Source organism: Perna viridis, chromosome 2 (genome assembly GCF_037379345.1).
Source record: "Perna viridis isolate PV_CMFRI_1.1 ecotype Kerala chromosome 2, ASM3737934v1, whole genome shotgun sequence".
Taxonomy (NCBI): Eukaryota; Metazoa; Mollusca; class Bivalvia; order Mytilida; family Mytilidae; genus Perna; species Perna viridis.
The window spans coordinates 61,158,335-61,178,202 of NC_142446.1; the positions used below are offsets into that span (position 1 = coordinate 61,158,335).

The following is a 19,868-nucleotide window of genomic DNA, read 5'->3' on the forward strand; positions in this document are numbered from 1 at the left end:
TTGCAAGAGGTGCCTTCTTGATTTAGTTGTTTTAAGGAGAATGCATCATTTTCTCTAGAATACAGATCTATAAGGAGAATACATCGTTTTACAGATCTACAAACAGAAAGGACTATAATTGTTCCAAAATTATTGCAAGGGGGTTTGGCGATACTTACAGTTAATATATGATGGATTGTGGGTATAATGGCATTGGGGGAGGGGGGTAGCATTCGACAATAGAGAAAAACATCAATTCTAATTTGTAGGCAGTGGGGTAGAGAAAAATGCCTCACTAGCCATCCCTCTTCCTTACACATTTATTCCAGAAAAAGCCTTAATTCAAAATATGGCAAATGTAGATAAAATGCATTATTGGTGGGTTTGAATCACCTTAAGCATTGGCAGTGACTGAGTTCCATATTGATTGATCCTTAATAAAAATATAAATAAGACCAGAATGACCAACCATGACAAAAAAAATAAGACATTCTTTCAGAAAATATTTAATGTAACAACAAGTACTTTTAACAGTGCTTATATAGATTACATGGAATTACACTATATATGATGTTAACTGTTTACAATAAACCTAGCATTACACAGATCGTCTCGGGTTCTTTATCAACTTTCATATTTATATATTCATTTACAAATCTTTATCTTGTTCAAACAATGAATCAGAAGTTACAATAACCAACTAATTTATCCTTCAAAATCAAAGGTTGATAAAACTTAAAGTTCAGAACTTTCACAATTTATTTTTCCTAAAATTTAATGGTAGTTTTATATCTTGGTAAGATTTTTGTAGGAGATCAATACTTTCTAAACAAATACAAATATGTGCATTATAAGACTCAAGAAAATAAACAATTCCTATTGTTGGATTCATCTAAATCAATTCAGTTCAAAGAAGCATTTACATTGTAATATATTTGTATCTTGATATAAAACCTTACCAGGAGGTATTTGAACATTGAAAAAACTATATTAAACAACCATTTATATTTTCTATAAACATTAATACACAGTATGAAGCACAAAATGAATGGTAATTGTTTTCTGTATTATACAAATATGAGGATTGTTACTTGTTTTAAGTTGTGATTAAGGTTAATATTGAGAACAAATGGTTACACATGTATGTAAAAATGTCATCCTAAAGATTTGGCTATTTAGGAATATAGAAAAGATTGACAGTTTTAATAACTATAGCAAGTAAAACAGTTAACTTCAGGAGATAGACGTGGTCTTACCTTGATTGAATTACCATTACCTGATGAAATGTCTTATCAAGGTAAAAGGAAATTAACAAAAAGATTAAATTTTCTTCTGTTCAATAGATATTTTTAATCTATGTTTGCTAAAAATTTAAAATCTCCTTGATAATGTGCAGTTGGCTACTTAAAGAGAACTATCATTCCATAATAAATGAAAGAACATCTCAACATCCTAAACACAACTAGTTTACTTGCTGTAAAAAATTGTACCCCAAAAAATTTAGTGGCATAAAAAAAAAAAAAACTGTGTATCAATACATACATGACTTCCTGAGCTAATTTAAATAGTACTTGTAATATGCAAGAAAAACTTATTGTATAATGCAGAGTACATCTGATTATGGCAAATCATAATGTAAAATGTTGTCATCAGTATTTTATAATGTACATCTTAACATGTGAATATCCAATATAAAATGATTTCTTTAATGTCAGATGTACATGTAGTAGGTATATATATATGAACATTTGCTATGAACATGTCCCACAACTTACTGATGAGGGTTCATTCAAAGGAGCATTTTTAGTAAACAAATGAGGAGGAAAAACAAACTGAACGGGGTAATATCAGGTCTATAAGAAAACTAAAGATTCTGCATTTAGTCAATTAGTTAATAATAAAATATATTCAATATGACCCTAAAACTTTACGGAAATTACAATTTATTCTAATTCCCTGGAATTTCCATTATTTTCCTTGCATTAAGTCAGAAACATTGGAAAATCGATCTAAACACTACATCAAACTGAATCAACAATTGTAAGCTAACATGTGTCATTCAAAGTAGTCATTTTATAATTCACAGGTAGTTGTAAGTGTAAAATCCATCTGATGTTTGCTATCACAATATGTTCCTTCATTTACAATTAATTCAAATTCTTCAAATATGCATGTCTCCCTAAGTTCCAAAATTCAAAGGGGTATAACTCCCACAAAATTCAGTGGATATTAAATTCCTGGTAATATGCATAACTACATATCATGTTCTAACTAGCTCCAAAGTTTCGTGAAATTTGGAAAAGTAGTTTACAAGGAGTGTGACAAACCAATGGTAGAAAGAAAGAAAAACTGTTTGTCTCCCCATCAAAGTGGAGAAGAAATAAAGTTACACTTAGGACATTTTTGATAACCACATGTCAATAAAAACATTCGATGTATTAACAGTAAATGATAAGGCCACAGTTACAATTGAGTACAGTGATTAATACATGGTCTTTATATATGTACAATATGAATTACTTCAAAATAAGATGTGTGACCTTCAATTGATTCAAACACAACCAATATTCATTACAGTTACAGACGTGGATGGGAAACGTGTAATATTTCCTTTAAAAAAAATGAAGAAAATCAAACGGGTGTCAATCATCAATGAAAAGAGGTAGACCCTAACAGCAATCAGCAGCTCTAACTGTGTGAACTACCTTTCAGAATAAATGTATTATTATCAATTATCTAAATCTGTTATAAACATAATGTTGCAGCTAAACGGTACCAGTCATTTCTTAATGTCTGCTTGTTGATATTGAATTTAAATTCACTAAAAATCAATAATTGGAATTCCAATTCAAGAAAAATTGCTATGTGTAGCCATATGTCCCCTGCCTCTAGTGAAATCACTGTGTACTTAACAAAACACCTTACATACTAGTAATTTGATTTTAAATCAATACAGCAAGCAGTTCTACATTTCATAATAAAAATATGTCATACCAAATATGGAAGCAACCAGCAAGGTGGTTTAAGTGGAGATGTGTCCACAGTGTTACATACAGAAAGATGGACGGACAGAAAATTACTAGTCCCTCTATTACTTTGAGGCATGGGGCAAAACAACTGTATTTAGTAGCCCCCATTGAACACATGCATACGAAGTGTATAGAAAGACTGGCCTGTTGAGCATTTAGAAAGGGAACAGAAAACCATAAACTAATTTCCTGTTTTTCTCCTCTTTTTCGACAAACCATTTTAATTCCTGGTCACTAAACAGCAAAATAAGAAATAAAAAGTAGTTACTAAATTATTATAATATAGAGAAAATATCTATTAACTGTTGATGTACATATCAAACAAATGATTAACACTGAATTATGATTGAAGTTGTGCAATTTCAATCTATTAATGATCAATGTTCTGTACCAATATACAAAACATCATTTTAGATTTAAATGAATACTAATAATGACAAATTACTATCATGAGTTAAGATCATATTGAGCTCATGGTATACAATGATTGTCCAAGAAATACAAGAGAAATGTATAAAAAAATGTGTGCTTTCAAGAAAAATCTCCAGTTAACATTTTCCCCATACTCTCTCTATGAAAATTCCAAATTTTGACAATAAAATCTTATTAACAAGTTAAAGAGTTCAATACATTGAGAAAAACTACTATTGAGATCTTTATTGGATGCATACATGCCATTTAAGTAAATATTCAAACCCCCTTTTCAATGATTTTGTTAACCATTTAACATTCCTTAGATACAATCTATAAGCAAAGAATACCTTTGCACATCCCAGATTATAAGGCAGCCAATATACATGTATCAACATATATACAATATAACATGACACTTATATTAATATTGAAAGTTGTACAAACTTTTACACCAGGCATCATTCAACTACCGGTATGTCAGATGAACAAACAAAAAAATAAACAGTACTTCAATGCTGAGCTGTCTTTTCAATTCTATTGCTTTAAATATACGACAATATTTCTTATTTTTATTTCTTGCCCTGAGTTATTAGATATAAATCTAATTTCAGTCGATAGAAAATTATATTTTTTCACATAATAATGTTATATTATATAATACATGGAAACTCAAGGAGCCCAACATAAATCAAGATTTTGTGATCACATCATTTACTGCCATACATAACTACATTTTCAGTAACCCAAAGCATTTGTCTTTATTTTCAAACCATTTTTATAGTTCAAAATGAAATTACCCAAAGTATATTGATACTATAGCAGATGCTAAGTATGCAATATCAAAGATTGATACAACCACAAGTATTCCTTTTCCATTCACAAAAAAACTCAAACATTAGGAAAAATAGCCCTATAATTGTGGATATCTTTTAAGCAAATGGAACGTTAAATGCCGTGTATGTAAGTCCCATTACACCCAGTAAAATAGTTCACTTCACAGGTAAGATTTGGGTCTTCCATTGATTAAAATATCATTACCAAATGAACTGGACAATTGACATATAGGCTTAGTATTATAACTAATAGAAAGTTTGTCAATTGTTCAGATAACTACGTAAGGAATTTCACATCTGCTGAAATTAACTATTTTATTCGCTATGAAATAAATAAATGATAATAAGGACCCCAAATCTTTCCTCTTTCTTCATATATCATTAGGCATTTTGCATTTATTTTTATATGAAGATAATGTAAACATTTGTAGTAAACAATATAGCTATACACAATATATTAACTACTATAAAACTGCTAATAAAACTTGAAAAAACAGCTCACATATCTGAGAAATAAAGTTTTATTACATTCAAACAGTATGTATCCATAAATTTCATGATTATGTCTTTTGACAATCTTGTATCTATCAATTATTTAACACATTTCACATATTCAGGTAATATTTAATTCAATATAAAAATTCACATAACTATATTCAATGCATTGAGCAAATTTTTTTAATGAAAATTTGCCCACCTGCTCAAGTTTACAAAAAGCCACAAACATCAGGAATGAAGAAAATAAAAAACTAATTCAAGAATGTACTAATGGTAGATCAATGTTCAGCTTCCAAAAATAAAAATTAAGATATGAATAATAAAATTACCACAAATAAATCATATATTGTCTATATGATTTTTTTTCTTTTAATTCCTTCATGCTTCATATAATCTTTTTTGTTTACTATTTTGAATGTGCTGCAATAAATAACGTAAGACTAGCCCTGCTATTTTAAAAAAAAGATTTCATTTTCAATATTATTACCTATTTTCTATTTATTATTTTATTTATTTTTAAACCGTTTTTATTCTTTGACTTAAAGGCAGTTACAACAACTTTCTATACAAGAAAATGAAAAGCCTATCTACTCATTTTTACTTCTAAAAACATTAAACTAAAGAAAGCAACAATTACTAAAACAATGAACTGTGCCATTTCTAACCACTTACATTTAACTAAGTTTATTACTTTTCTTTCTTAATACATAATAACTCTCCCATATCCAAGATTTAACAAACAATACTTTAACAAATATCACAAATGAAGCTTTCTATGGTGTACTCTATATAACCATAGCAAAATTATAAAAAAAAAACAGTTTACAGAGAACTCTTGAACTTATTTGAACTATTTAAAGAGACTATAGAATTAAGCAAAAATAATTCATAAAAAGCATTTAATGAAAATTTGTCCCAACCTTAAGAATTTCTTAATATATTTTAATTTCCAACATGCCTAGCTTTGGGCAGCCTGATACATCCACAGATGTCAAAACCCAAAACAGTCAGTTAACAAAAGACACAACATTCAAGTTTAACTTAAATTGTGAAAACACAAGTTTCTAACCTGAATGAAAGTGGTCAGAGAAATTTGAAATAAGACATATGAAATAAGTAGATTATACAAAATTTTCTAAGAAGATGCTTTTTTGGGGACTTTTTGGCTCTTCATTTGAGATACTTAGGGCAATATGTCTATATCATATCAATTAATTTTAGTTTTAAAGTATAAAACCTTGTAGTACAATTTCATAGTAAACAACTGAGTTTTACTTAGAAAATGCTTGCCTTTGGCCCTTTTTTGAACAATTTGGACCAAAATTTTACCAAGACCTTCAATTTGTAGTGTAGAATCTTGTAGTACAATTTCAAAGAGATCAATACACTTATACTAAAGTAACATGATTAATGTTTTATGAAAGACTAATTTGTGCCTTTCATGGTTCCAAACTTGGGGCTATGACCCCAAAAATCATTACCACCTTTTCGTTGGTATTGAAATTTGTTATTATCTTTTATCATCACTAATTAACTATTATTCATCACACATTAACCAGGTGTCCTCAGACAATTTCTGACAGGAAAAATGACAGAACAGCACTATTATACATCCCCAAAAAATTTTCCACTTGTAAGACCACAGTTTTTTTATTTATTAGTTTACGAATCCGTCAATCCGTTTTTCTAGCTAGGAGAAAGAAAATTGGAATTTCAGTTTTCCAATCATTATTTTTACTGCTACCAACTACAAAAAAAAATGGCAAATGCAAAATTCTAACATCTGCTATTTTAAAATAAAGTTACAGACAATGCCTGCTTCTAGTTTTGTTCATTCAACAACTTGACAAAGTAAAGTTATTGAGAAGATTGAATGAAAATGGCAGCATAAATTTCACCACTTCAATAAAATCATAGTTTGGGAAACAAGTTAACACTGGCTCAAGATGATAAAATCAAAATACCTTTCACTGAAAAGAATAGAAACAGTTCCTGTAAATGATTTAAGAGTTTAAAAACCTTGTGGGTTTGTTTTATTCTCAACAGGAAGTAGATAAAACATGGGGAGATAATTGGCAGGAAAATCAAAGCTATGATATTTTGTGTATCAAAATGCAAGAGAGCTTATAAAACAATTGAGAAAATTTAATTAAAACTGAATTTGTTGTCTTCTTTTTTTTTCTGAAGACCATTCAACCCTTCATTATTATTTAAATTTTATGAACTATTTAAACAGTTTTTAAATCACAGGATAAAAGGGAAATCATATTGAAAATAAGACAAGTTTCATTGTTTACTAGTTTTTAATGTATTTTTAGATTTAAAAGCTATTTAATCTAATTTTCTTTAAAGTTTTGAAAAAAGGTTATGTAGTTTCTCACTGTTATTGTTAGATGAAAAAAAGAAGACAAATGTAAAAAAAAAAAAAAATAAATGAATTTTTTTTTTTTATTTTCATGAAATCTGTCAGTATACTCAATATTCTGTTCCTAAATTCTTCCTGACTTTTCACTAATTCCTTCTTTTTTACAGCTTGTTTACACCAAAACAATATTCAATGATAAATTAAACAGTTATGTTTTTGACCAACCCTGTTTTAAAACTCTAATTTCCAAATTGATTTTAACTGTTTAGTTACTTTTCACCACCTTTATTTTAAGCTATTAACTATGTTAAACTGTGAGGAAGGCTATACTATATCTATTATAGATACAAAAAAATAGAGGAAATTCACATTGTTTAAGTATTGCACATTGAATTTATTGGACATTTAAAAATAATGGAATGAGAACTTGTGTTTATTAATGATGTGAAGGTACATACAGTAGATTAGAATCCCACTTCTAAAGTATGTCAGGCTAGATTATGGAATCTTTGAAAATAAAAAAAAATGTTTTTATTTAAAACATATCTTTTGTAAAAACTAGATATGCATTTCAGGTTCCCATTTTATTTTTTTTATTTTTTTCGACCGACCGACCCAATTCCTTCCAGTCAAAAATATGTAAACTAATAAATTAAAAAGCTGCAGCCTAATTAAATTGTTCTACATTATTAGTAACAGGTTTAAAATAGATCATAAACAGTTTCAATGCTAGAGTTCATAAAAAAGATACAAATTGATAAGTTTTCTAGGAAACAGTACTATATAATATAAATAAAATTCAAACATAATCATCCCTACTTTGTAAAATACAGAGAAAATCTATACAAGAGATAAAGTCAAAAGTAGAATTATTGCACATATCATGCTTTGAAATGTAAAAAAACTATCAGAAAATGAAAGAAACATTTGTGTTAGTTACAAGAATTGATTTTCATACAAAAGATTTCTAAATTTTCTACCAACAATACAATTAAAACTTTAAACTTAACCCAAATTATTTCTACGAAAGCAAAAATAACCTTTCCCAATACATGGTCCTAGTTAAGTATGTAAAATTTTCATAAATTAACAAAACAAATATATCATTAAAAATGACCGGTACATACATACATATTACTCCATAATTCACTCTTAACAAAACAAAAACAGTGTCATATATTTCTCCTAATCACAGTATTATGAACAAGTTGTCTCCATATTCAAGTTTCTATCTGCCTTCTGACACTGTTAATATCTTGTGGTTTACTAGTGGTCACCCGTAACCTCTGATATGTCTGATTTAAAATCTGCAAAATATTACAATTTGCAACAACTTTTAGAATACTATCTGATGGCCATATGGAGGACAAAAAAAAACATTCCACACTCAGGTACATAATTTTATCAATAATATCCAAAAAGTCAACTTTATCACGTAATGAAGAAGCAGTTGTCAAAAAGTCTTATATCATACTTTCAAGGAGATAAACTAAGGCTAAGGAACTAGTGGTATCATGGTCAATTTCACCAAAGCCAATCAAGCATTCATTTGAAACAGAATGAAATCAATCAAAGTTACTTTGATGTTTACATGAGTTTGGTGTAATATACTTAACACAAATGTACCAATTATTTGTAAGAGTTATGCCACTTACCCTAGGCACACCTCTTGAATATGTTCAAACAAATCCGGCGGATCCATAAAATGTTACATGAACTGTCTTAATTTCAAATCTGGACAATTTTGTTTTGGTATTCCCACTGATTTATATTTCTAAGCATTATCCTGAAAATTTGCTGGTTTATTTTGTGGAAATCACAATATTTCTGAGATATTTTCTTAAATAATTTCTCTTCATGACATACTTTTGTATACATTTAGCTGACCAAATCATACCACAGATTTGTTATTATTACACAGGTGGGCCATTACTTAACATACCTATTGTCACAGATTGATGAACATCTCTCTATACAATTGTGGCATGGTAAGGAAAGGATAAACCCGTAACATTTCACGTACACCCTCCAAATGTTGAAAGGCATAGAAGTTGAGCTCACTGAGTCTTACTAATATCAGACCATATCTAGATGGCTGCTGTGGGTAATGCACTAAAAAAAATTAATCAGAACCATGCATGTAAATACAAATCAGAACAATGAATCAGAACCATGTATAAAACAATGAATCAGCACCATGTATTTAACAATGAATCAGAACCATGTATACAAGAATGAACAGCAATATGCATAAAACAGTGAATCAGAACCATGAATAAATGAATGAATTAGCACCATGTAAAAAACAATGAATCAGAACAATGTATGAAATAGCACCACATATTAAAAAAGTCAACACCAAGAATAAAGCAATAAATAAGAACAATTTATAAACAATGAATCAGAACTATATATTAACAATGAATCAGAACCATGTATAAAACAATGAACAGTCAGAACTATATGATACCACACAATGAAAATATACTGTAAATGAAAGACATTCTCGTTGAGTATATGAAACCAAATCAGTCTATTTCATCATTGATGATTTACTAATGGAATGAAGTATTCATTCTGTAATTAATGAAGGAGAAACACAATGAACAGTCAAGAAACATTATACCATGGTATAAATTTTCAAATCCTTACCTGAAATGTAGTACTCTAAGAAGTCTAATATATCTTCTTGGAGCTGCCGTATTTTATCTCTGTCTGATAAACCAGGCACATCTAAAAGATATAAATGAAGAATAATAAATTGAAACGGATGGCCAGGAGAGTTGAAGAGCACTAAAAATACATTATTTTAAAATACCTTAACACTGCACAGAAAACATCAGTGACTTTAACTTTAATAAAACATCAGTAACTTTAAATCTAATAAAACATCAGTGATTTCAACTCTAGTAAAACATCAATGACTTCAACTCTAGTAAAACATCAGTGACTTTAACTCTAGTAAAACAATAACAACAAGAATTTATGTGCAGAGTAGGACAAAGGAAACAATACAGCTGTCATTTACAATATCACTGATATAAAAATAATTGTATTTGAGAGGGTATCACTTAGTTGGTAGGTGAATTCCATGTTATAACCTTATATTTCAGTAGGGAGCAATAATCTGTTCATTAACCACAATAATCTATCATATAAAGACTGAATCATCACTTCCACCGAATATTTGTTAACATCCCAATCAAAATTTTCTTTGACATTAATTATAACATTTTGACTGGTACTACTATGCAGCCAGCCAAAAAGATATGGCAGATTGGAGTATGGTCACTAAATTTGGTGTATTACTCTGAAAGTACTATCAATTTTCATGGTTTTTATGGGTAGACTATACCACGAAATTTGGTTCCAAACGAAAAAGAGAATCCCATTGAAATGTATACTGAAAACCTTAAAACCATGAATTCAAGAATCCATGAATTTGTGTTTCTTCCCTAATCCACGAAAATTGGTATCCACGAATTAAAGTATTCTCACAGTATATGTATATACCAATAGCATTCACCAATGAGGTCATAGAAAAGACATTGTTAAATGATTCAGCCTATACTTGTTTAAATTTGACCGTGTGTGCATTGTAATTTCGAAAACAAAACTCAATTTTAAGATGAAGTATTATTTTGTAACTTGCAGGAAGAAAATGTCTATGTAAGCGAATACTAGTTGGAAGCTGTTGAAATTAAAGTTTTTACTAGTATCCATTTCTAAGTACTTATGATCATGCTAGAATACATTTAAATCATTTATAAATAGTAAAATATTGTCTTATAATACAATAATGACTAGGAAGGAGATTTGAATTCTAGAAATCTGATTTTCTTCTACCATCAAACCTAACAATCAGGTTCATTTTAATTCAGTTACTAAATCTCACAAAAAGAATACTCCCATTACAAAGACAGACAGGTAAACTCATGCATAAAGCTCTAAACTAAGTTTACAAGAGAATAGTTTTTTCAAAATACTCAAGAATCTGGTTCTATAATAAACAATGGTATAGATAACACAGATTGTTTTTATTAAATTAAAGAATAAATGTAGATATCTTGTGACTATTAGCTCACTTGTGAAATCTTAAAAGTATTCTCTGGTTAAAATTTATACATTAAATATCTGACGAATGGAAAACACTTACATTATAAATTCAAAACTCATTGTATATGTTTTTAATATCATAACAGACAAGCAAGATTTTCAAAGTATTATTTTTTAATATCCAATACAAACTCACCTGGATTGAGCAAAACCAAGGCTGACAGTATAGTGAATTCTTTATCATCTAATGCAAGTAATTTTACATTGTCACCAGTATTTTCAAAGTGTTCACCAAGAATACGATAAAATGGAAAATATTTCCATATATGCTCCCTCTCTACTACATTCCAGCCAAAGTAAGAATACTGTTTCGTCTCCAAAATATAAAACCTTGAATGATTCAATATAGAAACCGGGTATAATGCCTGCTGTAACATACGGACTTGATCCTCTAGTGAAAGCTTCCGGAATGCTAAAATAGATCATCAAAGTATTGTGTGAATCATTTTTTCCCTTAATATGGAATAAAAATGAAATCATACAGATCTTAAAAAAAATAATTTAAAGGCTAGTTCAGTAACTAATCTCCAAGTTTCTCCCATCAGACTTAAGTCACTAATAATATCCATCCATATTTTCTGATTCTAAGTACATGTACATCCATGTTAATCTACTTATGCAGAAGAAGATAATCAATTTGAAATATAAAAAAATGTTGTGAACAAAGCAATGCAATGTAATTAACTGTCCATAAATTGTCAAGGTGGTTTTACAGAACGAAACAAAAAGATGCCCATAACATTATGTTAAGAATAATGTAATAGAGTTGGATATGGTAAAAATATCAGAGACAACAGCCCCAGTGGGATGAAAAATTTCAGCTCAAGGCCACCCATTGGTCTTTTAAACCGGCACAACCATTTCTGTCTACCCTGTAAAATGGAGACATGATACAAGTCATCACACAAAAGCAATATACAAAATACATATAAGCCTTTCCTTAAAAAGAAGCAGAAAATAGTTAAATATACAGACAAGATGACTGCAATAGACCCCCTCAATGAGTAGGGGTAATAAAACTATCTGAGACAACACAGACTAATATGAAATCCTAAAAGACCCTTTTTCACATAAAACTATACAATTATCATACTTGTGAAATATTGTTTTGCATACCTGTTAACCTGTGGAACAGTTCATGTGGGAGATTGTCCCCTATTGACAATATCTCATGTAGAGATTTTTATGTAAAAGCAATTATTCATGTACAAATTCAATTATTTAGTATTTTTCACAGAAAATATAGTAATTTTAATCAAACCCTCCCCCCCCTCAAACAAATCTAACATTTTTATGTGGGAGATTCAAAATTTTTCATCTACCCCTTAATATGGGAGGGTTAACATGAGTAAACATTCATTTCAGTTTTTTTTTTTTCAACAGGTACAAACTTACGCTGACACTTTTTGGCAAACTTGATGATGATAGACGAATGGTAGTAAAAAGGTTTGACAATTTCTTCCCAAATCTCTCCAACATCTGTTAGTAGTAAAATGTTTTTATCACCGTCTCTCTTCTGAAAATGTTAGAATTAAAAACAATGATAAATGAAGATTTTTCTCAACATTCAGTATTAATTAGGAAGCATAGAAACAGTATAAGAATGGACAACACTAACTTAATTCGACTCATTGAATAAAATGTATTTGTAGAGATCCCTTCAAACAACATTTATGCATGGTAATAGAGTTTGTAAATCTCATTATAGTTTCATTTTCCTTACCAGAATTTCTGATGTAGAATGTAAAACCAAAGACTGATTTGTATTTTATTGTTTACTTCTGGGATCTCAAAATGCTGCATTACAGTGTAAAATCTGCAATCTATTGACTATTGCTATTCTTAACACTTGTATCATGTAGAAATAGATATTTGTCATTTTTATCATTATTTTATCACAGAAAGATGTTTCCATTTTAATAATTCACTAAGTGCTCTGTAAATGACAAATTCTCTTGCATTTGATTGGTACACTATTCTCATGAATTCATGGAGTAATGTGACCAGACTTACATACCCTATGAAGACATTGCTGGTTTCCTTTGTGAAATTCTTTTTTTTTGCATAAAAAGATCAAGAAGTCTAGAAAAGCTGGTGATGCTAAACCCACAAGTCCATACTTCAAATTGCTGTTTATTTATTTGAAATTTTTCTGTTTGTGTGTTTCCATGTCTTTTTGTTGTTAACATGATTTTCCATTGATTTCTTAAATACACTGATGGCATTCAAAACTGACATTATTCAATTTACGGGTGACATACTTTGTCATTGGCAATTGTCAATATATTTTAGTATCACAGCAGTAACCTGAGAAACGAAATTATCTGGCAGTAGAAACAATGGAAAATTGATGAAGTTGTTGATAAAAATAAGATGTACCGTAAGCTATTCATTATTCCACTTTTTATTAGACAGAAAAATATTCCAAGTGCCCAAAAAATAGCCCAATGTAAAGCTTATGACAAATTATCAAGTTGCTGTGATAAGATGTTGCAAGGAGTGTGATGAAAACAAATAATATAGCATAATTAAATGGAGATTTTATCAAAATATGAAGCAACTGTGAAGAATAGCTACAGAAAAAGGTGTGACAAAAAACTGTCCATTCAAAATATAAGGTAATTCAAAATTAATTACAGAAATTATAAACAAATTTTAAAACAGGAAGTATGGTTTGAAAATATATTCCTAATGACAGAACACCTATATAAAATAAATAAAGACAATAATGAAGGTGACATTAATAGCAGGTTTAAGTGTAATGATAAATATCTAATATTTTAAACATATATATAATTATGAAACAACCAATATCAGTGGTAATAAAGATTCAATACTGAAAGCTCTTCAATTAACACATCATGTAACATAGTAACAGACTTTCAACCAGAAAGACAGATTTAAAATGAGTTGATAATTACAGGAATAAATTCAGTTAAAAAAAATTCCCATTGCTTCCAATGCAAACCCATATTTTATATTTTAAGTGATGCCCCATGTGAATAAACCTTTAGCAATCAAGCAGTTTTATGTATCACTCTTTAAGGTTCATAAACCTAGTTATATTTTGCAACTTTCAAAATACAGGGTCATGCAGCATTTTTTGGCGATTTCCATGGCTTCTTTACATACAATGTGAAAATGTGCTAAATTTCGACCCTAGCCCCCACCACTGTTTTAAAGTTTTGTGAAAAAAAATCTGAACAGCAAAATAAAGAACAGGCATATTCTGAAGTGCTAAAATGAAATATCTTTCAAAAACTTCAAAGAAGAACCATAATAAAACTGAAAAACAGCTCTAACGTGCCTGATTTTAGAAAAAAAGATATATGTATTTACTATTTTCATTGTAGAAGGCACCTTTAATAGTTTGTTATGAGAATACAGTGAAACTTCTCCGAACCGGACCCTCAGAAAACTGGTCTTCCCTTCAAACCGTCCGTATTCAAAAGTCACGGCCGATATACCTTGAAACCTGTGTGTTTTGTCTTCATTAGACCGGGCACTCCCTAAAACCGTACATCAGCCAGTTTTTCACAGTTTTAGTTACATATTTAAAAAAAACAACCTCACAATTCCGGCCGCCCGGTTATTGTTCACCTGTAATAAATGTGTCAACAAAACTGTTAATGACTATGTAATATTACATAATCAATAATTCATTCACTGACCAGTTTGCATTTCATTAGTGGACAGGTGATAATTGAAGGGGATAGTAGTTTAAACAACAAATTTAATCCAGTCATTACATTTTGTCATTGGTTGGTGTCAATTGTTGTGTACATATGTCAGGCAACTGGGGTCATTTAATAGTACGATCTTTACGATCTTTTAACTGTCAATTAATGTGACCTGTACCCAAGCCAAAACAATATAGGGGTGAAATTATTAGACTTTGTTGATAGGTAATTTACGAAAACAATACAAATAATTAATTACCATCAATAGCTCTTTGATCTTTAATACACATTCTTTCAAAACCGTGAACATTATTTTGTTGGCAGTACCGTTTGTAAAATCTAATCATTTACAAATGATGCAAGCTTTGAAACGTAATAAAAGGCCGAAAGTTTTTAATCGGCATTAAACATGTCTCCACCAACAAACTGACAAGGTGTAGGGTTATAGAACACATTAATGGAACAGCTCTTAGAATGCATTGCTATTTTTCACAAAACAGGCCACCCCTATAAACCGGCCATTTTTTCTTGTCCCAGTGGTGGCCGGTTTGAAGAAGTTTCACTGTATTTTGTCTCACTTTATTAAAAGTACAATTCTTTATCTTTGTTTGATTTTTTGAAAGTGTTTTGGGTTTTTTTTTTAATCTTTAGGCCTTATATAGTTATCTTACTATAAAGATTATTCTCAAACCTTCATTTGGTCAATTTCTTGGTAGAATTATTCTCATGCCTTTAACTTACTAACAGGATTATTCTCAAGCTTTATAAAGTCAACTTACTGGTAGGATTATTCTGAAGCCTTTATAAAGTCAACTTACATGTAGGATTATTCTCAAGCCCTTATAAAGTCAACTTACTGGTAGGATTATTCTCAAGCCTTTACATAGTCAACTTATTCATAGGTTTTTCTCAAGCCTTTATATAGTCAACTTACAGTTAGGATTATTCTCAAGTTTTTACTTACTGTTAGGATTATTCTCAAGTTTTTACTTACTGTTAGGATTATTCTCATGCCTTTATACAGTAACTTCATGGTACTGTATGACACATATAATTTCTTATGCTGTAATCAGGCAAGTTGAAGAAAGTTCTACTTCCTCAAGAATAAAACTAGATTGTCCTTAAGATCATACATGTTGAAAAATAAATAAAATTTGGTTGTCCTTCAGGCAAGTATATTTATTTTTACTAGTCAAAATGGTAATTTAACTTGACCAGGGCAATAGGACAACCTTTAATGTCAAACCCGGTTTTGGGTAGAATTATTCTCAAGCCACAACACAGTCATATTACTAGTAGGATCATTCTCTTGTCTTCACAAAGTCAACTTACTTGTAGGATTATTCTCAAGCCCTTATTTAAACACCCTACACTTTAGGTTAATTAAGTCTTTATATTGCCAACTTACAGATATGTGATTACAAAGCCTTAACATTGTCAATTTACTGGTAGTGCTAATCTCTAGTCTTTATATAGTCAACTAACTGATAGGACTATTGTAAAGACTTTCTACATTCAACTTACTGGTACGATTATTCTCATACTTTTATATAGTCAACTTTCTGGTATGATCATTCTTAAGACTTTATATAGTCAACTTTCTGGTAGAATTATTCTCAAGACTTTACACATTCAACATACTGGTAGGATTATTCTTATGTTTTTATAAAGGGTAATCAAGGGAACCAAGGTTCTAGCAATAAATCAAAAGAATGTAATCCAGGGACAAAGACCAGATAAGTCAACTTACTAGTAGGATTATTCTCAAGTCTTCACATTATCAACTTACTGCTTCAACTGTTTTCAAATACTTACTGGTAAGGTTATATTTTGTAAATCCTTATCACATTCAGACACCCATTTCATCACATTCTCATATTCTTCATGTGTCATTCTATTTTTAACATTCACTGGACATAGTTTTTGAGCTGTTGAACCATCATTATCAACTGATCTTGCATGTGGACGTTTGTTCTGAACAGACTCAGGAGACTCTGCATTAGGTGTGGAGTTGCTTAAGTCTTTCAGAGTAAAACCAACTTTGTTATTTTCACCATCAGTTATTTCACCATTTTGGTTCTTCACTTCCATTGAGATAGCATATTTGACAGCATTTGGCTGCCTCCCTATTCTGCTACCTAATAAGTACAAAAAACACACTTAAGTTAGAGTAGATGATTGTAAAACCCTTTATCAGAAACTGGAAGTTGTTGTGGTTTCAAATTTTCCAAAATAGTGAGAAAAATAACCAGATATCAGCAATATTTTCATGTACAGCAAAATTATTTATGACAATCCCTAGAATGTAGTATGATCTTTTGGGGGACAATTATCAGTGTATGGAAAATTTTAGAAAATGAAAAACATGGCATATGTCACATACAAATGTAGCTGCAAATAAAAGACCTATTTATGCTATTTTACCCGAAGACCAATCCAGTTCTTCTAAAACCTAGAACTGAATTGAATTCATGATGACTTGTGTTTCCTATCAGAAGATATTTTTGTGTGTTGTTAATCATGTTTTAAATACTGAACGGCACCAAGTATTTATGGAAATTTCTTTTTCATTTTTTTTCACCAGAATATCGAAAATGTCATAAGTTCATAACATGCTGCTTTGCATAACTCACAATCAGGAGATTCATCAAACCATGTGCTCTACATTACTATGATAAAATTTCAAATTCATTATTGAAACAAATGTAGTTGTTGAAATACACGTAATTACTATTGTCTGTTTGATGTTTAATTAAATATTCAGATACATGTACCATAACAATTCATCTGTAATTTTAAAAATTTTATTATTCAAAATTTTTATTATTCAAAAGCCACTCTAATCGTTGTAAAAAACACACTTCAATCATGGTTTGTAATAAAGCAATCAGCTTTCTGACTAATTAGTTGACATCAGGCTTAATAAACTTCAAAGTCCTATGGAGGGCACTAATTGAAAACCTCAAGTTATCCAAAATTTCAATTCGAGTCATTCGGGGTAAAATTGTATAGGAGTAAAGGAGGTTTTGTTAGGACTTAAAAATTAGTTACAAGTTATCCCAGGTTTTGACTCTTCCGAAATTTGATACATCGAGGCATGACTATAGTTGGTGACTCAGTGTTTTTATAGTCTTGACTATCCTTGCAGATTTCAAACACCTCCTTTTTCTCTTACAAGAATTATAAGTATCTGCTGTAAGTAGCTGCAAACCAAGCTACACCTTCAGGATACATGACAAATAATTTGGTCAGTGTATTTCCTTCTAGTGGCTTGGGTGAAGCATTGAGTCTCTCACCCTACTCCTAGACCCAAAGGGGTCTGAGAACATTTCCCAAGTATATTTACTGAATAGTTTTTGAGCTGTTGAACCATCACTATCTACTGATTTCCATGTGAACTTTTGTTCTGAACAGACACAGGAGACTCTGCATAAGGCATGGAGCTTAAGTCTTTCAAAGCAAGTCAACTTAATAATTCAACCATCAATAAATCAATTACTTCTAACTTGGATGACCTTCATTGACCTGACATTCATGCACATCCAAATGATCTCTAACCCATAAAATTTTGTCAAAATCCACCAAGCTGTTGATGAGAAGTTGTGCTAAAAGATATGTGAATAATATAAAAGCAGATGTACAGGTGATTCTTATATACCAAAAAACTTGCTTTGCCGGGGATGTAAAAATTCAAATTTTCTTCTTTCTTCAAATAATAAACTAACCTTCAATGGACATTCCTGCCTCAACACATTTTTTGTAACGACAACTTTTACACAGATTTCTTGTAGAGGTATTAATTTCACAAGCTCCCGTCTTAGAACATCTGTACTTTCCCAATTCTCGTTCTTTGGCCATGCGTCTAAAAAAGCCCTGAAAAAACATATTTTATAATAACTTATTAATTAATTATCAGAGGTAGACGTAGAAAATAATAGCAGTGATAAGACATATACTACTACCACTCTCTTCAAAAAAGAGATTGTGGAAAACCATAAATCTGTGCTATCCTCTTTTGGTCTCTCTACCAAGGACGATGATTGTGATTTATCGTCTATGTACTGGATTCCTAAACTTCACAGGAATCCATACAAACGTTTCATAGCTGGATCTGCAAAATGTACCACCAAACCTCTTTCAAAACTTTTAACTTCTATACTCACAACTGTCAAAGAGGGTCTGCAGTCCTACCACAACACTTGTTACTCCCGTAGTGGTATTAATTCAATGTGGATCCTGAAAAATTCTTTTGAAAGATCTTTTGGAGATAATCAGTTCAAGACTATTATCTGAACATAATAGCATTAAAATCTATAATCTTCTATTCCCCATACTCAGTTAAAATCCCAACTTAAAAACATTATACATCGTTGTTTTTCCAAAAAAGATGGTACACCTAGATACAAATATATAGTTCTTGGTAGAGATTCCTCATACTTTGTAAGAAATAATTCCAAATCATCTTCCAAATATACAGAGGAAGATGTTTACAAAATGCTGGAATTTTTAATCAACAACATATTTGTCCAGTGTGGTGGATGTGTTTTCAACAAACGGTCGGCATTCCAATGAGAACAAATTGTGCTCCTTTACTTGCTGACCTATTTCTTCACTCTTATGAGGCTGACTTTATAGCTGATCTGATCAGAAATCTCAGTTTCCACTATATAGATGACGTATTATCTTTAAACAATCCTAATTTCGGGGATTTGATACATCGCATCTACCCAAAAGAACTTGAGATAAAGGATACTACAGCCTCATATCTTGACCTACACTTAGAAATCGATGGTAAAGGAAAACTATTGACCAAACTTCATGACAAACGTGATGACTTTTCATTCAAAATTGTCAACTTTCCTTTCATCTGTGGCAACATCCCTTCGGGTCCTGCATATGGAGTGTTCATATTACAACTCATACATTATGCCAGAGCTTGCTGAAACTATGCAGA

The 19,868-nt window shown here is 30.3% G+C and overlaps 1 protein-coding gene across 5 annotated transcripts in view; it reads right to left on the minus strand.

Moving 5' to 3' along the window:
* Positions 1 to 469: 469 nt before the first annotated feature.
* Positions 470 to 19,868, minus strand: part of LOC148626330 (uncharacterized) — a 49,881-nt gene continuing 30,482 nt past the window's right edge. For all 5 annotated transcript variants that reach the window (XM_088570214.1, XM_088570213.1, XM_088570217.1 and 2 more), the window contains 7 exons: positions 18,640 to 18,787; positions 16,730 to 17,052; positions 12,630 to 12,750; positions 11,371 to 11,646; positions 9,771 to 9,851; positions 9,061 to 9,230; positions 470 to 8,425 (listed from right to left, as the gene is read on the minus strand). In XM_088570214.1, the coding sequence (XP_088426340.1) occupies positions 9,067 to 9,230; positions 9,771 to 9,851; positions 11,371 to 11,646; positions 12,630 to 12,750; positions 16,730 to 17,052; positions 18,640 to 18,787 (1,113 nt within the window). In that variant the 3' untranslated portion in view covers positions 470 to 8,425; positions 9,061 to 9,066. The remainder of the gene's footprint in view (positions 8,426 to 9,060; positions 9,231 to 9,770; positions 9,852 to 11,370; positions 11,647 to 12,629; positions 12,751 to 16,729; positions 17,053 to 18,639; positions 18,788 to 19,868) is intronic.